At 30.9% G+C, this 15990-nt stretch overlaps 1 protein-coding gene across 1 annotated transcript; it reads right to left on the bottom strand.

The window, feature by feature from the left end:
* Nucleotides 1–13694: 13694 nt before the first annotated feature.
* On the bottom strand, nucleotides 13695–15017 carry LOC117932058 (aspartic proteinase CDR1-like). Its single transcript, XM_034853100.1, has one exon. It carries the CDS (start codon nucleotides 15015–15017, stop codon nucleotides 13695–13697), a length of 1323 nt encoding a protein of 440 aa, XP_034708991.1.
* Between the last annotated feature and the right edge of the window lie 973 nt (nucleotides 15018–15990).

Genomic DNA, 15990 nt, shown 5'->3' with positions numbered 1-15990 from the left:
AAAAATACTTAATTTTTATTGGCTATCTACGTACATTCTCCATTCCCTCCTTTTCTTGAAAATTTTAAGGGAAAATGTAAAACAAGAAAATACACAAGGAAAAGGAAAAGAGAAAGTGGAAGGAAATATTAGTAAATAATTTTTTATATTTAAACTTTCATATATAAAGATTAATTCATTTCAAAATATATAATTTTAATTATACTTTATTCTTTTATATTTTGGATGATAAATAAAACATGAAAAAAAATCATTTTCTTTAATATTTTGCATAACCAAATATTAATTTCAATGCATTCTTCTATTTTGCTCGGGATATTGTTTTAACAATAAAAATTATATTTTCTTCAAAGTTTTCTACATTTTTTTTCTTTATGAAAGGAGGTTATAAAGTAGAATATTTGTAAATACAATTTAAGGATGAGTCATAATTATCTTCAAAACTAAACTTTCTAATATTTTTAGAGTTTTATACATATTCATGATTTGGGATAATGTCTTCTACATATTCATGACTTTTATAAAAAAAAATTGTTTAATAGTGGACATTCTAAAAATAGAAGTAATTGTGTCATGTGATATAACTGGATTTTATGTTTAAAACCTATATTTTAAAGGGGTTTAGTGAATATGATTTAAACAATGAAGTCAATTATATATATATATATATATATATATATATATATATATATATATATATATATATATATATATATATATATATATATATATATGTATGTATATTTCATTTCGATTGTTTTATATATAAGTCTAGTTTCTTTTGTATTTTGACATTACTAAAGCTCGTTTGACAATAATTTTATGAAACGCTTCTAATATTTTTAACACTTGAAAAATCTTATCATTCAAGTGTTAGAAATATTATAAACGTTTTTTAGAATTACTATCAAACACATTTGTAGAGTACATTTAATTGTATTTTTATTTAAAATATTTTTAGTGGAAGTATTTTTTAATGAAAGTGTGTTTAGGAGAATCATCTATCAAATGTTTATCTAGAAAATACTCAAATAATTTTAAGGATACATAATATTTTTAAAATTTTAATCAAATGAAAATTTACTTTCCACATAAACCAAGTGGTTTTAAATATGAATAAATTACTATACAAATGCTTAAAAAAAATTATGTTTTGTAAATGCTTTTAGGATTTGAGAACCTCTTCCCAAACAAGAGGTAAGTGAAAATTTTCCTATTTTAATTCGTTTTAATTTGTTTCCCATAATAGGTTATAAATTTTAAAATAGTTTTCTTAATTATCACACCTTACAAAGTTCTGATTCGATGACCATTATTCTATAAATGATTTATCAAGCAAACTATAAAAATATCAAAAATCAGTTTAATTTATGTCATTGAATATGTTGAAGAAACAAATTGGAAAAGAAATTCCTATGATTTAGCAATTTTTTTTTTTTTTGAAGAAAAATGTGTGACAAGAAAAGCTTTTTCAATTTGTTTCTCTAACATATTTCAATAATATCGGTATGACATGTATTTTTGCTTTAAATTGAAGGCACTTATGACATATTTGGTAGTTGTTTTAAAAAACTATTCTAAAAACGACTTTTGAAAATCGTTGTTTAATATTTTATGGAACAAATATCTGTTTAGAAGTTAAAATGTGTTTAAATATGTTTTAAAGATATATTTTTATAGATAGTGCTTTATTTTTAATTACTCTCTATATTTGTGTATTTATTTCTTAAAACAACCCTTCAAAATAAGTAAAAAAAAAAAAACAACTAAAAAATATTCTCTAAAAAGATCTTTGTAGACCTGCATTTTTCCAAAATTTGGGGGGTGCAATCTTATTTTGTGTTTTTAAAAACAAGAAATTGTTTGTGTCATTAATCTTGGTATCCATGATTAATTAATTAATTGTCATAATTCCCTCAATTCGCTTAGTAGAGACCGTAGCTATACGAGCTTAGAGGGGTGCTACAGCTTTTCACCATACCTTTATGATATGTAACTTGATCCCTGAATCTATACTCGGTTTTCACATATATGTTTTTTCTAAATAATGAGTCGCATTAGGGTTTTATTTATTATTTTGTTTTCCCTTTTAAAAATAAACTAAAATAAGTGGCAACTCCAGCTTTTTCAAAAATCAAATTTTCACGATAAAAAGTGAGTCTCGTCGTTTCGAATAGGGATGTACGTGAAAAATATGGGTCCACAAATTGACAACTCCACTACGGATGTTCAAATAGTCAAGTTTGAACTCGAGTTAAGGGAAATGTGGCATTTAATTAATCGATCAATGGATATCTTCTCATAGTACCTTTGTTGTGTATTTACATGTTTTAAGGCACATGAGTGTTGAGTTAATGATTATTTTGTAGGGCAGAGTCTTCACCCTTATCTCCATCTCCCTTTATCTCTCTCTCTCTCTTTCTTTCTCTCTCTCTCTCTTTCTATCTCTCTACTCCTTCTCCCTCATGTCACGGACTTGGTATTTTCCTAAGCTCATGCGACACTTAGACAAGTGAAAACACTTGATCTTGCTAAGTCAGCCTTACTCCTAATGATTAGCTTGCTAGGCTAATAAGACGTTCACAACTCAGAAGCTTTAGAAGACGTAGTAGGCAACTCTTAAAGAATGGAAGCTTTATTGCTTAAGGAAGCTTTACAAGTGCTTTTGAGGACTCACTTGCTTAGTTGGTTAGGTTCTTGGGTGGATTTGGGTGGTTTTTGGGTGGTGCCTTGGCCAAATGAGGGTCTCACCTATTTATAAGGCATCAATGGAACTCTCTGGAACCTTGGAGGGTTCCTTACAAATCAAGAAGATTCTAGAACACCCTACATAATTCTATGTACAAGACTTATGTACAAGAATATACAAGAGATTTCTAGATTTCTCTAGAAAGCCTTGGACTCCTCTCATGCCTTTCACCATAGTGTAGAGATGTGTTGACTTCTCTAGGTATCTCTAAAACCTTCCACACTCTTCCCACTAATGGCTAAGTGTAGGAGTCTCTAGAAGCTTCCTGGGCTCTATATAAGGCCATAGAGAAGGTCATTTGAAGCATCCTGTGACACTTAGCCCCTCAACACACCATCATTTTAGATTGAGGAATTAGGTTAGAAACATAGAACCAATGCTTTGGTCCTTTAGGTTTAGGGAACCTAGGTTGGGTTTAAGGAAAGGCAGTGGACAAGGTTAATCTCAAGAAAAATACTTAATTTTTATTGGCTACCTACATGCATTCTCCATTCCCCCTGTTTCTTGAAAATTTTAAGGAAAAATGTAAAACAAGAAAATACACACAAGAAAGAAAAAGAAAAAGAAAAAGTGGAAGGAAATGAAAATTTTAAAAATATATTTAATAGTAATAAAAAAATTTATATTTAAACTTTCATATATAATGAATAATTAATTTCAAAATATATAATTTTAATTATACTTTTTTTATATATATATATATTTTGGATGATAAATAAAACATGAAAAAAAAAAACCATTTTCTTTAATATTTTGCATAACCAAACATTAATTCCAATGCGTTCTTCTATTTCACTTGGGATATTGTTTTAACAATAAAAATTATATTTTGTTAAAAGTTTTATACATTTTTTTTAATGAAAGGAGACTACGAAGCAAAATACTTATCAATATGATTGAAAAATGAGTCACAATTATGATCAAAACTAAACTTTCTAACATTTTTAAAGAGTTTTCTACATATTTATGATTTGGGATAGCATCTTGTAGATATTCATGATTTGAAATAATTTTTAATATTTTTATTTAATAGTGAACATAATAAAAATAGAAGCAATTATGTTGTGTGATATAATTGGATTTATGTTTAAAACCTTTATTTCAAAGGGGTTCATTATAGTAGTCAATATGATTTAAACAATGAAGTAAATTATATTCTTATATACATATTTCATTTTCATTGCTTTATATCTAAAGTCTAGTTCCATTTGTACCTTGACGTTATTTAAAGTGCGTTTGATAGTATTTTTACTTAAAGTATTTTTTGTAGAAGTGTTTTTCCTTGAAAGAATCACCAATTAAAAGTTTGTCTAGAAAACACTACATAATTTTAAGGATGCATAATGTGAGTGTTTAACTAGGTTGGCAATTCTGGACAAAATTTCTAGGTGCTGCCTAACTTGATTTTTCCAATCCTTCTTTGGACTATTTGCCTAATGAAGATCAAGTTGTTGAATTTGTCAAAAGGCCAAGGTATGTAGTTGAGGTTGGAGTTGGAAGAAATTTGAATCAACCTTATTTTCAAGTTGATTGTCTTTAATCATTTTAAAAGAGTTAGGGAAGCATGGGAAAACATTTTTGCTAAAAAGATTGAGGGTTTCACATCTCTTTAAAATGAAATTTTCCCATTTCTGGAAATGAGAGACAATAACTATCGGTTCTATGCTCTTCATTCTCTTTCCTTTTTTAGGTTGTTTAGAAAATCTTCTATAAGTCTTCAAGCCAATCTTCTAATGGATTTTCTGAAAAGAAAAATGGGTTGAGTTCTTTGAACATTCTTCTCTCATTCATTTGGGTTGGGTGAAAACCCATTTTCTTCTTATGTGGATTCAAGAAAAGGCTGAGATTGAGGTTGGTGTGGACTCCAAGTGTGCTCCAGAAGAAGAAGGTGATAATTTGAAAGTGAAAGGTACTAGTCAAGTGGTTCGGGAAGGATTGGTAGGCTTGAGCTAGGTAAAACCTAGCATTCAACTTTTGTAATTCATAGTGGATGTTTTTGATCGATTGTAGGACCATGGTTTTTTTTTTTATCTTTTAAGAGGCTTTCCATGTAAATTTTGGTGTTGTCTCATTGTCTTTCATTTTCCTCTTAATGTTGTCTTCAATTTCTACCTATCTTAGACAATTTGGGCATCTAATACTTGGTTGAATGTAGAGGTGAAACAGATATGAATGGTCTTTAGGTTAATCTTATGCTATTTCTAAATATTGTTCATAGGTATAGTTGAGATGTTCTACTCTTGTTTTAATCATAAATTGTTTTAAGGAATTATGTTGGGGAGTGATGGAACATGTGCATGTGACTTGCATTTCAATCTTATTGGGGAGTGTTGTTGCATTCATATTTGCATGTGATCTCTACTTTGTGTTTGAAAGTATTTGTAAAAAGAAGGTAAATTTGTAAAAATCTTAATATTAGATAACTTGTGTTGGGAGACCTTTTAAATTGGTTGAAAACACGTCTTCATCCCTCCTCGAGGTGTAGTCCATATTTGAGATTTACCTTTCACATAATATTTTTAAAATTTTAATCCAATGAAAATTTACTTTCCACCTAAACCAAGTCATTTTACTTCTTCAAATATCGATAAATTACTATACAAATGCTTTAAAAAAATTATGTTTTATTCGTATTTGAGATTCACCTTTCCATTGGTATCAGAGCAGGTTTTTAAAGCAAAAATTATTTTCGATCCTTGAATCTCAATCATGGAACCTTATCAAGAGGGAGTTTCCATTGGGAGACCACCATTCTTAAATATTGAAAATTATTTTTATTGGAAGGTAAAAATGTAATATTTTTTCAAAATGCAAAGTAGAAAAGTTTAGGAATGTCATTGAATTTGGTTGGTCTCCACCTAAGGTATTAGATAGAGAAGGTAGACTGACAAATGTTATCAATCCTAAGTTGGAATGGGATAGAGGTGAAAATGAAGCTAGTGAGAATAATGTTAAAGTCATGTATTCTATTTTTAATGCATGCCATTAGCACAAATGAATTCCATAGGATTGCTACATGTACTTCGGCTAAGGGGGCTTGGGATATCCTTCAAGTGACTCATGAAGGAACTAATATTGTGAAAGTGTTCAACCTTCAAATGTTGACATCTAGGTTTGAGACCATTAGGATGGATGATCATGAAACTTTTGGAGAATTTCATGCAAAATTGATAGATATAGTGAATTCTAGTTTTAATCTAAGTGAACCCATCTCTAACTCTAAGGTGGTTAGAAAAATTTTAGGATCTCTTTTGGAGAGATTTAGAGCTAAGGTCACTGCCATTGAAGAGTCTAAGCATGTGGATTCCTTGAAGATAGATGAACTTGTAGGTTCCTTCCAAACCTTTGAGATGACCCTCGAATCACTTAGGAAAGCTAAGGGAATTGCTTTAAAAGTTATTAGAGAAGAGTCTTTAAGTTCCAAAAGTGAGGATGACGAGAAAATGTCAGAGTGTGAGCTTACTAAGTTTGCTAAAAAAATTCAAGAAGTACATGAAATTCATAAAATCTGAGAAAGAATCAAATGATGGTAAAAAATGGAAGAGCTGAATTGGAAAAGAGAAAATGATGGAGAAAAGTGTGAAAAAGGAGTTAAAGATTGAGTGCTTTAAATGTGGGGGAAATGGTCACTATGCATTTAAATGTCCCTCAAAGAAAAAAAGATAAAAAGGCTATGCAAGTTTCTTGGAGTGACTCCGAGTCTAATCAATCAAGTGAAAAAGAATTCAATGGAAGCGAGGAATGCACTAACTTCATAGCCAACCTCTCTTAAAATCAGCTTCAAGTGAGTTAAGTGAGCAAAGTGACTTCAATGATGATGACATGAGTTTTGACACAACATATGAGACTTGGTACAAGGGGTGCTTGAGCCTTAAACAAGAACAAGTCAAGTGGAAGAATTCTAAGAAGATTTTAACTAATGAGTTTGATATTTTAATGGGATAAAAGAAGGCTTTGCTTGATAAAATTACATTTCTTGAACATGAACATTTGGAAGTGAAGAAAAAGTGTGATATGTTGAAAATTGAAAATCAGATGTTCAAGGATGAGTTTAGGAAGGAAGAGTACTCACATCCTAACTCTAAGAGACTTAATGAGTTGATCAATTTAGTGCGTAAATATTTTGATAAAAAAGGCTTAGGATTTGTTAATGGAAATGCTACTCCAAGTTGTGGTAAAATAGTTTTTGTTAAGCCTTGTGAAGAAAAATTTTCTAAAAAAACTCATTATCAAATCAAGTTTCATTGCACTAATTGTGACAAAATGGGACACACTTTTGATAGATGTTATACAAGATTGTTTAATAATTTTAAAAGGAAGTTGACCAACTTAATGAATGAATATCATACTCTCAGAGATCCTTAATAATGGTGAGGTGAAAATGAGCACTTTGAATGAAAAGAAAAAAAGTCTCAAATGTCAAACAAATTTGGGTGAAAAAGAATGAGTTGAAATGTCTAGTTGTCCATGCAACACTCAGAACTAGTGAGTCACATTCATGGTATCTTAATAGTGGTTGTTCACGCCATATGACAGGTAATAAATCATTATTCACTAGTTTTGTTGAATTTGATGGAAGAAATGTGACATTTGAAGATGGTAAAGTGGCTAGAGTAAAAAGCAAAGGTACCATTTATGTCCTTGACATTCTTAATCTTGAAGAGGTCTTACATGTTGAAGGTTTAAAGACTAACTTAATTAGCATAAGCTAAATGTGTGAGTATGAGTTCAATGTCCAATTTTCACTAAATTTTTGCAAGGTGTTCGCTTTGAATGATGGATGTGTGATGATTGGCTTAAGAACTTGTGATAATTGCTATCTTATTAGTCAAAAATCACATTCATCCTCTTCTTTTATGTCTGCAAGTTCTAAAATTGCATGTGTTAATCACTCATTGCAACATAGATTGTTTCAAAATGAAAAAGAGCATCCTATTATAAAAATTAGGATTGATGGGGAGAGCAAATTTGATGATGCTTACGCTGTTGATAGGTTAAAGAACCATCTTCTTCATTCTAGATCAAAACATATTGACATTAGACATCACTTTATTTGTGACTTAGTAGAAAACAAAGTTGTATTCTTGGAGTATGTTCCAATAGAGGGTCAAAATGCTGATATTCTCACTAAACCTTTGGATGTGTCTAGGTTTGAATCACTTAGAAAATCCATAGGTTTGTGTACACTCAGTTGACTTTCTCTAGAACTTGTTTAGAATATCTTCTTGCATATCTTTAAGTCATAGTTGTCTTTCCAAGTTCCTAAGTGTCATCAAGTTGATGTTCTGTTTGTCTTGGTTCATTTTTTTTCTCAATTTCTGATATGTTTTTCATCATAGTTGTCGAGTTCATGTGAGTGACATGCTTATTCGTTTTGTTTAAAAGTTAGATTGACCTATAATGATATTAAAAGCTTTAAGATGTTTTTATCTCCATGGCTTGATTGATAAGCATGATATTAAGTCTTTGCTATTTTGATTTGGTTAGATAAACTACAAAAGTTTAGCATCATTTTTTTCAAGTGAGTAAAAGCTCATTGTTGGACCTTGTGATTGCATAAATGGTGAATAATACTCTTTAAAGTCTAAATGTAAACTTATGTCTATATAATGAGCATTAAAGAGTGAGTAAAGTCACTTGGAATATCCTTGACTGTTTGAGATTGTCCTTCCTTGATGGTTTGCCCAGTATTTGAAATTAAGAATAAAAAAAATGGAAAAGGAATAGAAAAGAAAAAGAAAAATAGTTTGTTTCCCTGAATAGATATGTCACCTTGGCAATGTTTCAAGTGTAAAAAGCCTCCATTGCAAGATTGGGACATCCTTTATGTTGCTATGTAGTAAGGGCCTTAGTGATCCTCAAATCAAAAATTGATCCTAAGAGTGAAGCCCATGTTTGTGTAAACATGTCAATGCTGAATGTGAAAAGCAAATGATGTATTAATTTTTATTTTATTTTTGGTTATAAATAGGTCATGTTAAACAGAAATCCGACCAAGAGAGGTGCAAATTAACTTCATGGAAGATCATCTTTAATTTCTCTAGGAAGAAATAGTGTCTTGAAAATAATTTTTTGCTTTATGGGTGGATATATGTTTATAAGTGGAAAGTAATTAACATTCTCACTATTTATGGTATCTTGAGTGAGTCTTCTTTGAGCTTAAGCTTCCTTGTTAGAGTGTTGATAATCATTTATTTTTTACCTATTCATATGATCAATTTTGAAGGTTCCTCAATCTCTATATTTATTAATTTCATCTATAGTTAAGCTCTTGGTAACATTTTTTTTATCAATATGAATCAATACTTGCTCATTGACTAGAAGATAAGTGTGTCATCCTCATGTTTCTTAGCTTTGTTGAATCACATTTTGGTTTATGAAAAGCTTTTTGATGTGTTTCTTGTGATCTTTTATAAGTTTTTTTTTGCCTAAGTCATTTTTATGTAAGGTGTTGATCGATCTGTTGAATTTGTGGATCGATCTACTATGTTCACAATCTTGCGACCGAGAGCTCATGAACGAAACATGGATCGATCCACCAAAATCAGTATCACTTATTCCATTTATCTCACACACACTTAGCCATTTTTTTCTTCTATTTTGGCTTGTTCAAGTCTGTGATATTTTGCATCACTGAGAGAACATGAACAAAAGTTAGATCAATCCATCAAGATCGATACTACTTGGCTCTTAGTGATAATTTCCCATTTTGTCCCCAATTGTGTGTACTCACTCTTGATAGTGTATGAGAGGTATTTTTAGCATTTTTATGTAAAAAAATTAAAAAATTAAAAATCCCCAAAAATACCCTAAGCTGTTTGTTCTTGAAAAAAAATCTCTCTCGTCTACATTTCATTTCGGCCATTGCCATTGGATTGCACTTCTAACTATTGTTGTCTATTTTCTTTTTCGACCATTTCCATTAGATACCTATTTTCGCCTTTTTTTTTTTGCACTACACATCCATTGTGGCTATTGTCGTAGACATCCTGTCTAACTTGTGTCGCCGAACATCATCTCCGAACTTCCTTTTTGGCCACTATTGCTTGAAATCCCCATCCGTCTTTGTGAATTCGCATAGCTCGTCCATTCCAATTGTTGTCGTCGATTTGTGCTTTTTCTTTTGCTACCAGCATATTTTCTAGCTAGATTTTCACCTAGTCAAGCTTAATTTTAGCACTATTTTCTAGCATCTTCCTTCGGCCTTCTTTATTGACAACGATTTCATATTCGACAAGGATTTCATTTTGAAATCCTTTTGCCTAGTGTTTTAGACTGTGTTTGTTTGACAGTCATGTCCAAAAATTCTTTCCAGCAAGGGTTCGAGTGGGTGTCGGTATTCTCATCTCTACTGTTCATCAATGTTCAATTTGACACCATTTTTTATGTGGCTCATACATGGGTTTCTTAGCTTAAGTCATCTTCTTTGGCAACCTTAGGTGTTCGGTTTGTCTATTTTTCTCTCCACCATTAGCTTCATCTAAATGCTTTCTTTTTGTGGAATCCTTTCACAGGAGATTCTCTATTTGGAGTTTCATTTTTGAATTGGATTGTTCTTAATTTCTAGTAATGTTATTCCTAGGTTTTGTTTGCTCATTGTGAGTGATCTCTTTACATTTTTATGCTTGGAATATGTTTTCATGGTGATAAAGCATTTTTTGAAAGTTTTAATTTGAGACCCTATGATAGAGTAATGGAGAGATTCTTGTATCCTGTTAATTTTTTTGGGGATGTTGATATAGATACTAAATGACATGTGGATACTTGTTGATTGGAATGTTAGATATTTTGTTATTGAATTGTTATCCATTTGTCTTTTTTCTTGGATATAAAGGGGAATATTGTGGCCCTTTGTTTTTTTTTTTTTACGACAAAAAGGGGAAGAGACATTACAGTTATTACTTTGGATATTGGATATCTACATGTTGATTATTTTGAATATTGAATATTTTGAGAAACATTTTGATATGTGATCTTATCTTCTTTGAATTTGAATATACATTGGAATATTGGATATCTACATGTTAATGATTATTTTGGATGTTGGATATTTTGAGAAACATGTTGATATGTGATCTTGTCTACTTTGAATTTGAATATACATTGGAGTTTTTGGATATACTTGTTGATATATTATGTATATTCAATTGCTTCATATAGGTGCTACTAATTGTTTTTCTTGAGGTGTATTTGTAGGAGTTGTAGTACCTAGGTTGTGAGTTTGAGTGGGTAAGTGAGTGGCTTGTATGAGAGTGAGTGGGGCTTACTTAGTTGTACTTATTTGTGTTGTAAAGGGTTTTGTCCTAAAATTGCCAAAATGGGGGATTATGAGTGTTTAGCTAGGTTGGCAATTCCGGACAAAATTATTAAGTGCCGCCTAACTCAGTTTTTTCCAATCCTTTTTTGGACTACTTGCCTAATGAAAATCAAGTTGTTGAATTTGTCAAGAGGCCAAGGTATGTAGTTGAGGTTGGAGTTGGATGGAATTTGAATCAACCTTATTTTCAAAAAGTTGATTGTCTAGAATCATTTTAAAAGAGTTAAGGAAGCATAGGAAAACATTTTTGCTAAAAAGTTTTATGTTATCATGTTTCTAGATCGATCCAAATGACTCATTTTTGTGATCTTTTTCTAGCCATTAGATAGTCACTAAACATGGAAGAGAGCTAATTAAATAAGATGTTTGATTGCGAACAATTGAGATGACTTTGAAGAGAAATGAAAGGAAAGATGTTTTCAACTAATTTGACATAATGAGAAGTGTAAATTTTGGAGGTAGAAAGATCTAGGCAAAGGTAGACACTATAGGTGAGATATTAACTGAGAAAGACACATGGTATAGAGTGAGGTGCTAGTTTGTGTGGAGAGTATGAATAAAGAAAGGATAACATAGACAACCAAAGACACAAAATTTGGAGTAGTTTGGCTAAGATCTAAAAAGTTTTACATATGGAGATGAAAAGTGAAGAGTGGAAGTTGACATGCGATTAATGAGATAAATAATAGTGGCAAAAACATATGACCAATATGAGAGAGACATGGAAGCATGAGATAGAAGAGACAAACTCATTTCAACGATATGATGATGGTGGTGTTGACAATATCCATTTGTTTTTATGTGTATGGAGAAGTGTCGAGACATGAAATACCATTAGTTGCTAAGAAAGTGGCAAAGGCTTGATATTCCCCATCATTGTTGAAGTAGAGTGTGATGATTTTTTTATTTAAATTTTTTTTGACAAGTGCTTTGAATTGAATAAAAACATTAGAGACATAAGATTTTCTCTTGAGAGGATAAAACCAAACGTATTCTGTAAAGTGATCGCCAAAGATAATATAGGATTTGAAATCATCAAACAAAAAAACCAAAAGGTGGTTGAGAAGAAAGGATTGAAGAAATAAAGATTAATAATTTGTGGCTTTTATTGCAATGATGGACATTACAATAAAAAAATGAAGATAGACGACTTGATAAGTTTAAATTAAAGCTAGAAACAATGTGCCTAAGAATGAACGATGATGGGTGTCCTTGTGGACTCGCATTTTTCACGTGCGACCCCACTTGATGGCGATACTCACGTTTTATTATGAAAAAGTGATTTTTGTAAATGTTGGAGTTGCCGCTTATTTTTGTTTATTTTTTTTAAAAGAAAATAAAATAAGAAATAAAACCCTATAAATTTGAAATATTTTAATCATGAATATTGTTAAATATAAAAAAAAAAGTTCATATTTTTTAATAATAAATATTGGAATGCAATATAATTTTTACTTCAAACAAATACCAAACACATATTATTCAATATATAAAAATAATAATATAAATATTAAATAATATATATATATATATATATATATATATATATATATATATTAGTATTATTTTATAAATATTTTTAATTCTTTTTATCAAAAAATTTAATTTTTTAATCTATTTTTTAGTTTTCAAAATAAGTTATACAAAAAAAGAAATAAAAAATTGATAAAAATAAATAAATTTGTGATGCATGTGATATACATATCTCATTTTTTATCTTATAATTAACATATTCCATGTATAAAGGATATAAAAAGGGATGAATAGTATATCTCATCACTTATTCTTTTCTATATTTACTTGAATATAGGATAGAATAAGTGACAAAATAGTATATCTCATCCCATTATCAATCAAACACACGATATAATATGATATGCTGCTCTTTCTTATATTACTATTAGGAAAAATTGCACAAATAATTACTTGTCCTTAACATAGAACAATAGTAGTGGAATAAAATAAACTTTTTCCCTCTCTATGTAATTAAATAGGCATATGATAATTCAAAAAAAATAATAATAAGTGAATTGGATAAAATAAATAGGGAAAGTAGAAAAATCAAGACACCAAATTTTAATATAAGAAAAAAAAACCTTCCCTTATAAAAGGAAAAAAACCATATTACCAAGTTTGGTCAAAATCTTCCATAATGAAAATATTGAGTATACCAATTCTTCTCTAGAAAAAAAGTGGAAGTTTATAATCACCAATACGAGAAAGAACCATAATTAGATTATGTGCGCGTAAGACCAAATAACCCACACTCCTTTTCTCGCCTCTCTCTTTCTTTTACTTAGTTTTTGCTCCTTATTTATGCAATTTCACACATACCCTCTTTTCATGACGCGCGTGTATATATATATTTTTCCCTTTCTTTTAATTTATTGAGGTGGGCCCCCTTCTCAAAGTCCGTCAGTCAACACTTTTCATACTGTATCGAACCAACCAAATATAAATTAAGTTTGAACAATCAAATAGCGAATTTATTAGGGTGTCCTCAGGACAAGCATCTGTTTGTCATAATCCAGAACGGCTTGAAACAAACGGACTGCAGATAGAATTCCTCTCATCTGAAAAAACTACATAAAACTGATAAAGAAATTATTGGAGATCAGTAGCAAAATATTATTGCTGTTTAGTGCAATCAACAGCCTTGAAGGAAACTTTCTTTGCATCAAGATCAAATCCAATCAAGAAATTCATCTGGACAAAGTTGCCAAAGATGCCTGTATCACCATCTATAGGTTGCATGGCAAAGCAGTAGACACCTTCCTTTGGACTAATGAATGTGTTTAGAGGCTTCAACTGCACATCAGCACCATCAAAATGGGCAGTTAGAATTGGCCCATCGATCAAAGTTGCGCTTCTATAACAAAGTTGTGGCTGTAAGTCTGGATCCTGAACCGGTTCCATAGGAATTGCCTCCTTCACTCCCTGTACTAATCTATTATAGAAATCACGAGGGAGAAGTGTTGGAGGTGTGCCTGCATCGATAAAAACATTACCTTTTGTCGCCATTGGGGAGGAGGAACTGAAAGGAAAAAGCTTGTCTCCCACACTGATTCCATCCAGTGTAACAAAATAGTAGGTTGGATCATCCTTGGTGACCAAAGGAGTAGAAACTACGTCACTACCCGAAACTTCCGCTTCGGGGCCGAAAATGATCTTGCTGGTGATGCTGGCATCAGTACGGAATGGCACCAAGCATTGGGAAAACTTCCTGCCTGATCCCAACGTGGACATGATCTGAGAAGTCAATGAAAGAGGCCTTCCTCCCGTGCCGAATAGTCCCATTTCGTTTTCATTGAAAGTCCCGGAATTATTGTGTCCACAGCCAAACACAATGTTGGGAATGGAAGCTGGCTGGCCGGAATTGGAGTTGAGGGTGAGGGTTTCTGTTGCAATAACTCCTTGAGTGAGAGACCCATCTCCATAACCATAGCTGAAGTCACAGAGCTTTTGGGGCTGAGAACAGGAAACAGTATCAAGCAAACGACATTGTTGAGACTCACAAGAAACTTCTTTAAATGAGGTAGATTTTGAAGGATCAAACATGGGGTTTTTCTGCTTGTAGCATGACAGACAAGGCAGACACTGTGTCCACATAAGGTCACTGCCTGTGTCGTAAATGCCATATACATCAAATGGTGGGGTTCCAATGGATATCTTCATCAGATACTCACCATTGTTTGATGAAACTGGCGGTTCAGGCGTGTTGGGGGAGATTGAAGCTTCGCTAAAACTCATGAAACGTCGAAAAAATCTGTCTAAGCGCTCTGCAGGAGTTTCAGAAGGATTGTAGAGGGGAGACTTGGGAGAATCTCTATGGATAAGATCAATACTAAACCTACCATTCTTCACTTCTGCAGCTGAAATATGGGCAACAGAAACGAAAGAGAGTGCAATGACAATGGAGAACAGTAAGCCAAGGTGGTCGAAGTCTGCCATAATATTAAGAGAACAGGGGGAGAGTACTGTGTGAATGTACTTGCAAGACCATGATTATTTATAGCGGAGTAGAATATCGGATGATTAAGTTCTAAGAATTCAAAGAATATTTGTTTGTGTTCTTATCCTTCAATGACATCAAATGACTTTCCAAAAGGAAAATGAATTAAGAAAAAAAATAAAAAAATAAAAATCTATATGGTATTAAATCAAGCTATATTTAGCAGGAAAAGAATGTTTGCAAGTTTCCATGTCCTTAATCTTTATCCTTTTAAGGGAAGGCAGTACAGCTTGGATAATCCCATAATAATGGATTACAAGTAGAAGCAAATACTTGGTTTTCTATTTTAATTTATTTTTACTTTTTAGTTTTTTTCTATTTATTTTATATTTTACTATTGATGGGATCATGAATTTAGGCATAAACCTATATTTTCTATGAGTTTATTTTGTTTTCTAGTTTTATATTATTTCCCCATTTTTATTTTATTTTAATATTTTATTATTAAGAGAATTACTATTTTTTAAGAAAAATCAAAACATTCTATCATTCTATTTTATTTTTAAATTTTATTTTGATTTTTCTACTTTATTATATTTTTATATTTTGCCATTATTAATTTTCATTTCTACTTATATTATTGACTTTTGTAAAGAAAGTTTTAATTAAATTAGAATAAGAAGAGATACTGATTTTAAAAATATCGTGAATCAATTGAAGTGATTTTCAAACAATCACTTGATATGTAATTTTTGCAAAAAATATTTTTTTTATTACATAACGCATTAAAATAAAAGAATTCATTGGTTAAAAGGGATGAAATAATCCTCATATTTGTAATTTTAAATTCTTCCATATTTTTGCTTAAAGAGTAACCTATTTTTGACATAAATGTTCTTAACTATTTCAAGTATTTACATATAAGTTTTAAAACAAAAGGTAATGTTTACAAGAAAGGAATGGGAACGTTTT

The sequence above is a fragment of the Vitis riparia genome, chromosome 15 (genome assembly GCF_004353265.1).
Source record: "Vitis riparia cultivar Riparia Gloire de Montpellier isolate 1030 chromosome 15, EGFV_Vit.rip_1.0, whole genome shotgun sequence".
Lineage (NCBI taxonomy): Eukaryota > Viridiplantae > Streptophyta > Magnoliopsida > Vitales > Vitaceae > Vitis > Vitis riparia.
This window is presented reverse-complemented; position numbering and strand designations above follow the sequence as displayed.

What these genes read in the sequence shown, in the direction of transcription:
- LOC117932058 (XM_034853100.1), bottom strand. Translation starts at nt 15,017, where the DNA reads ATGGCAGACTTCGACCACCTTGGCTTACTGTTCTCCATTGTCATTGCA.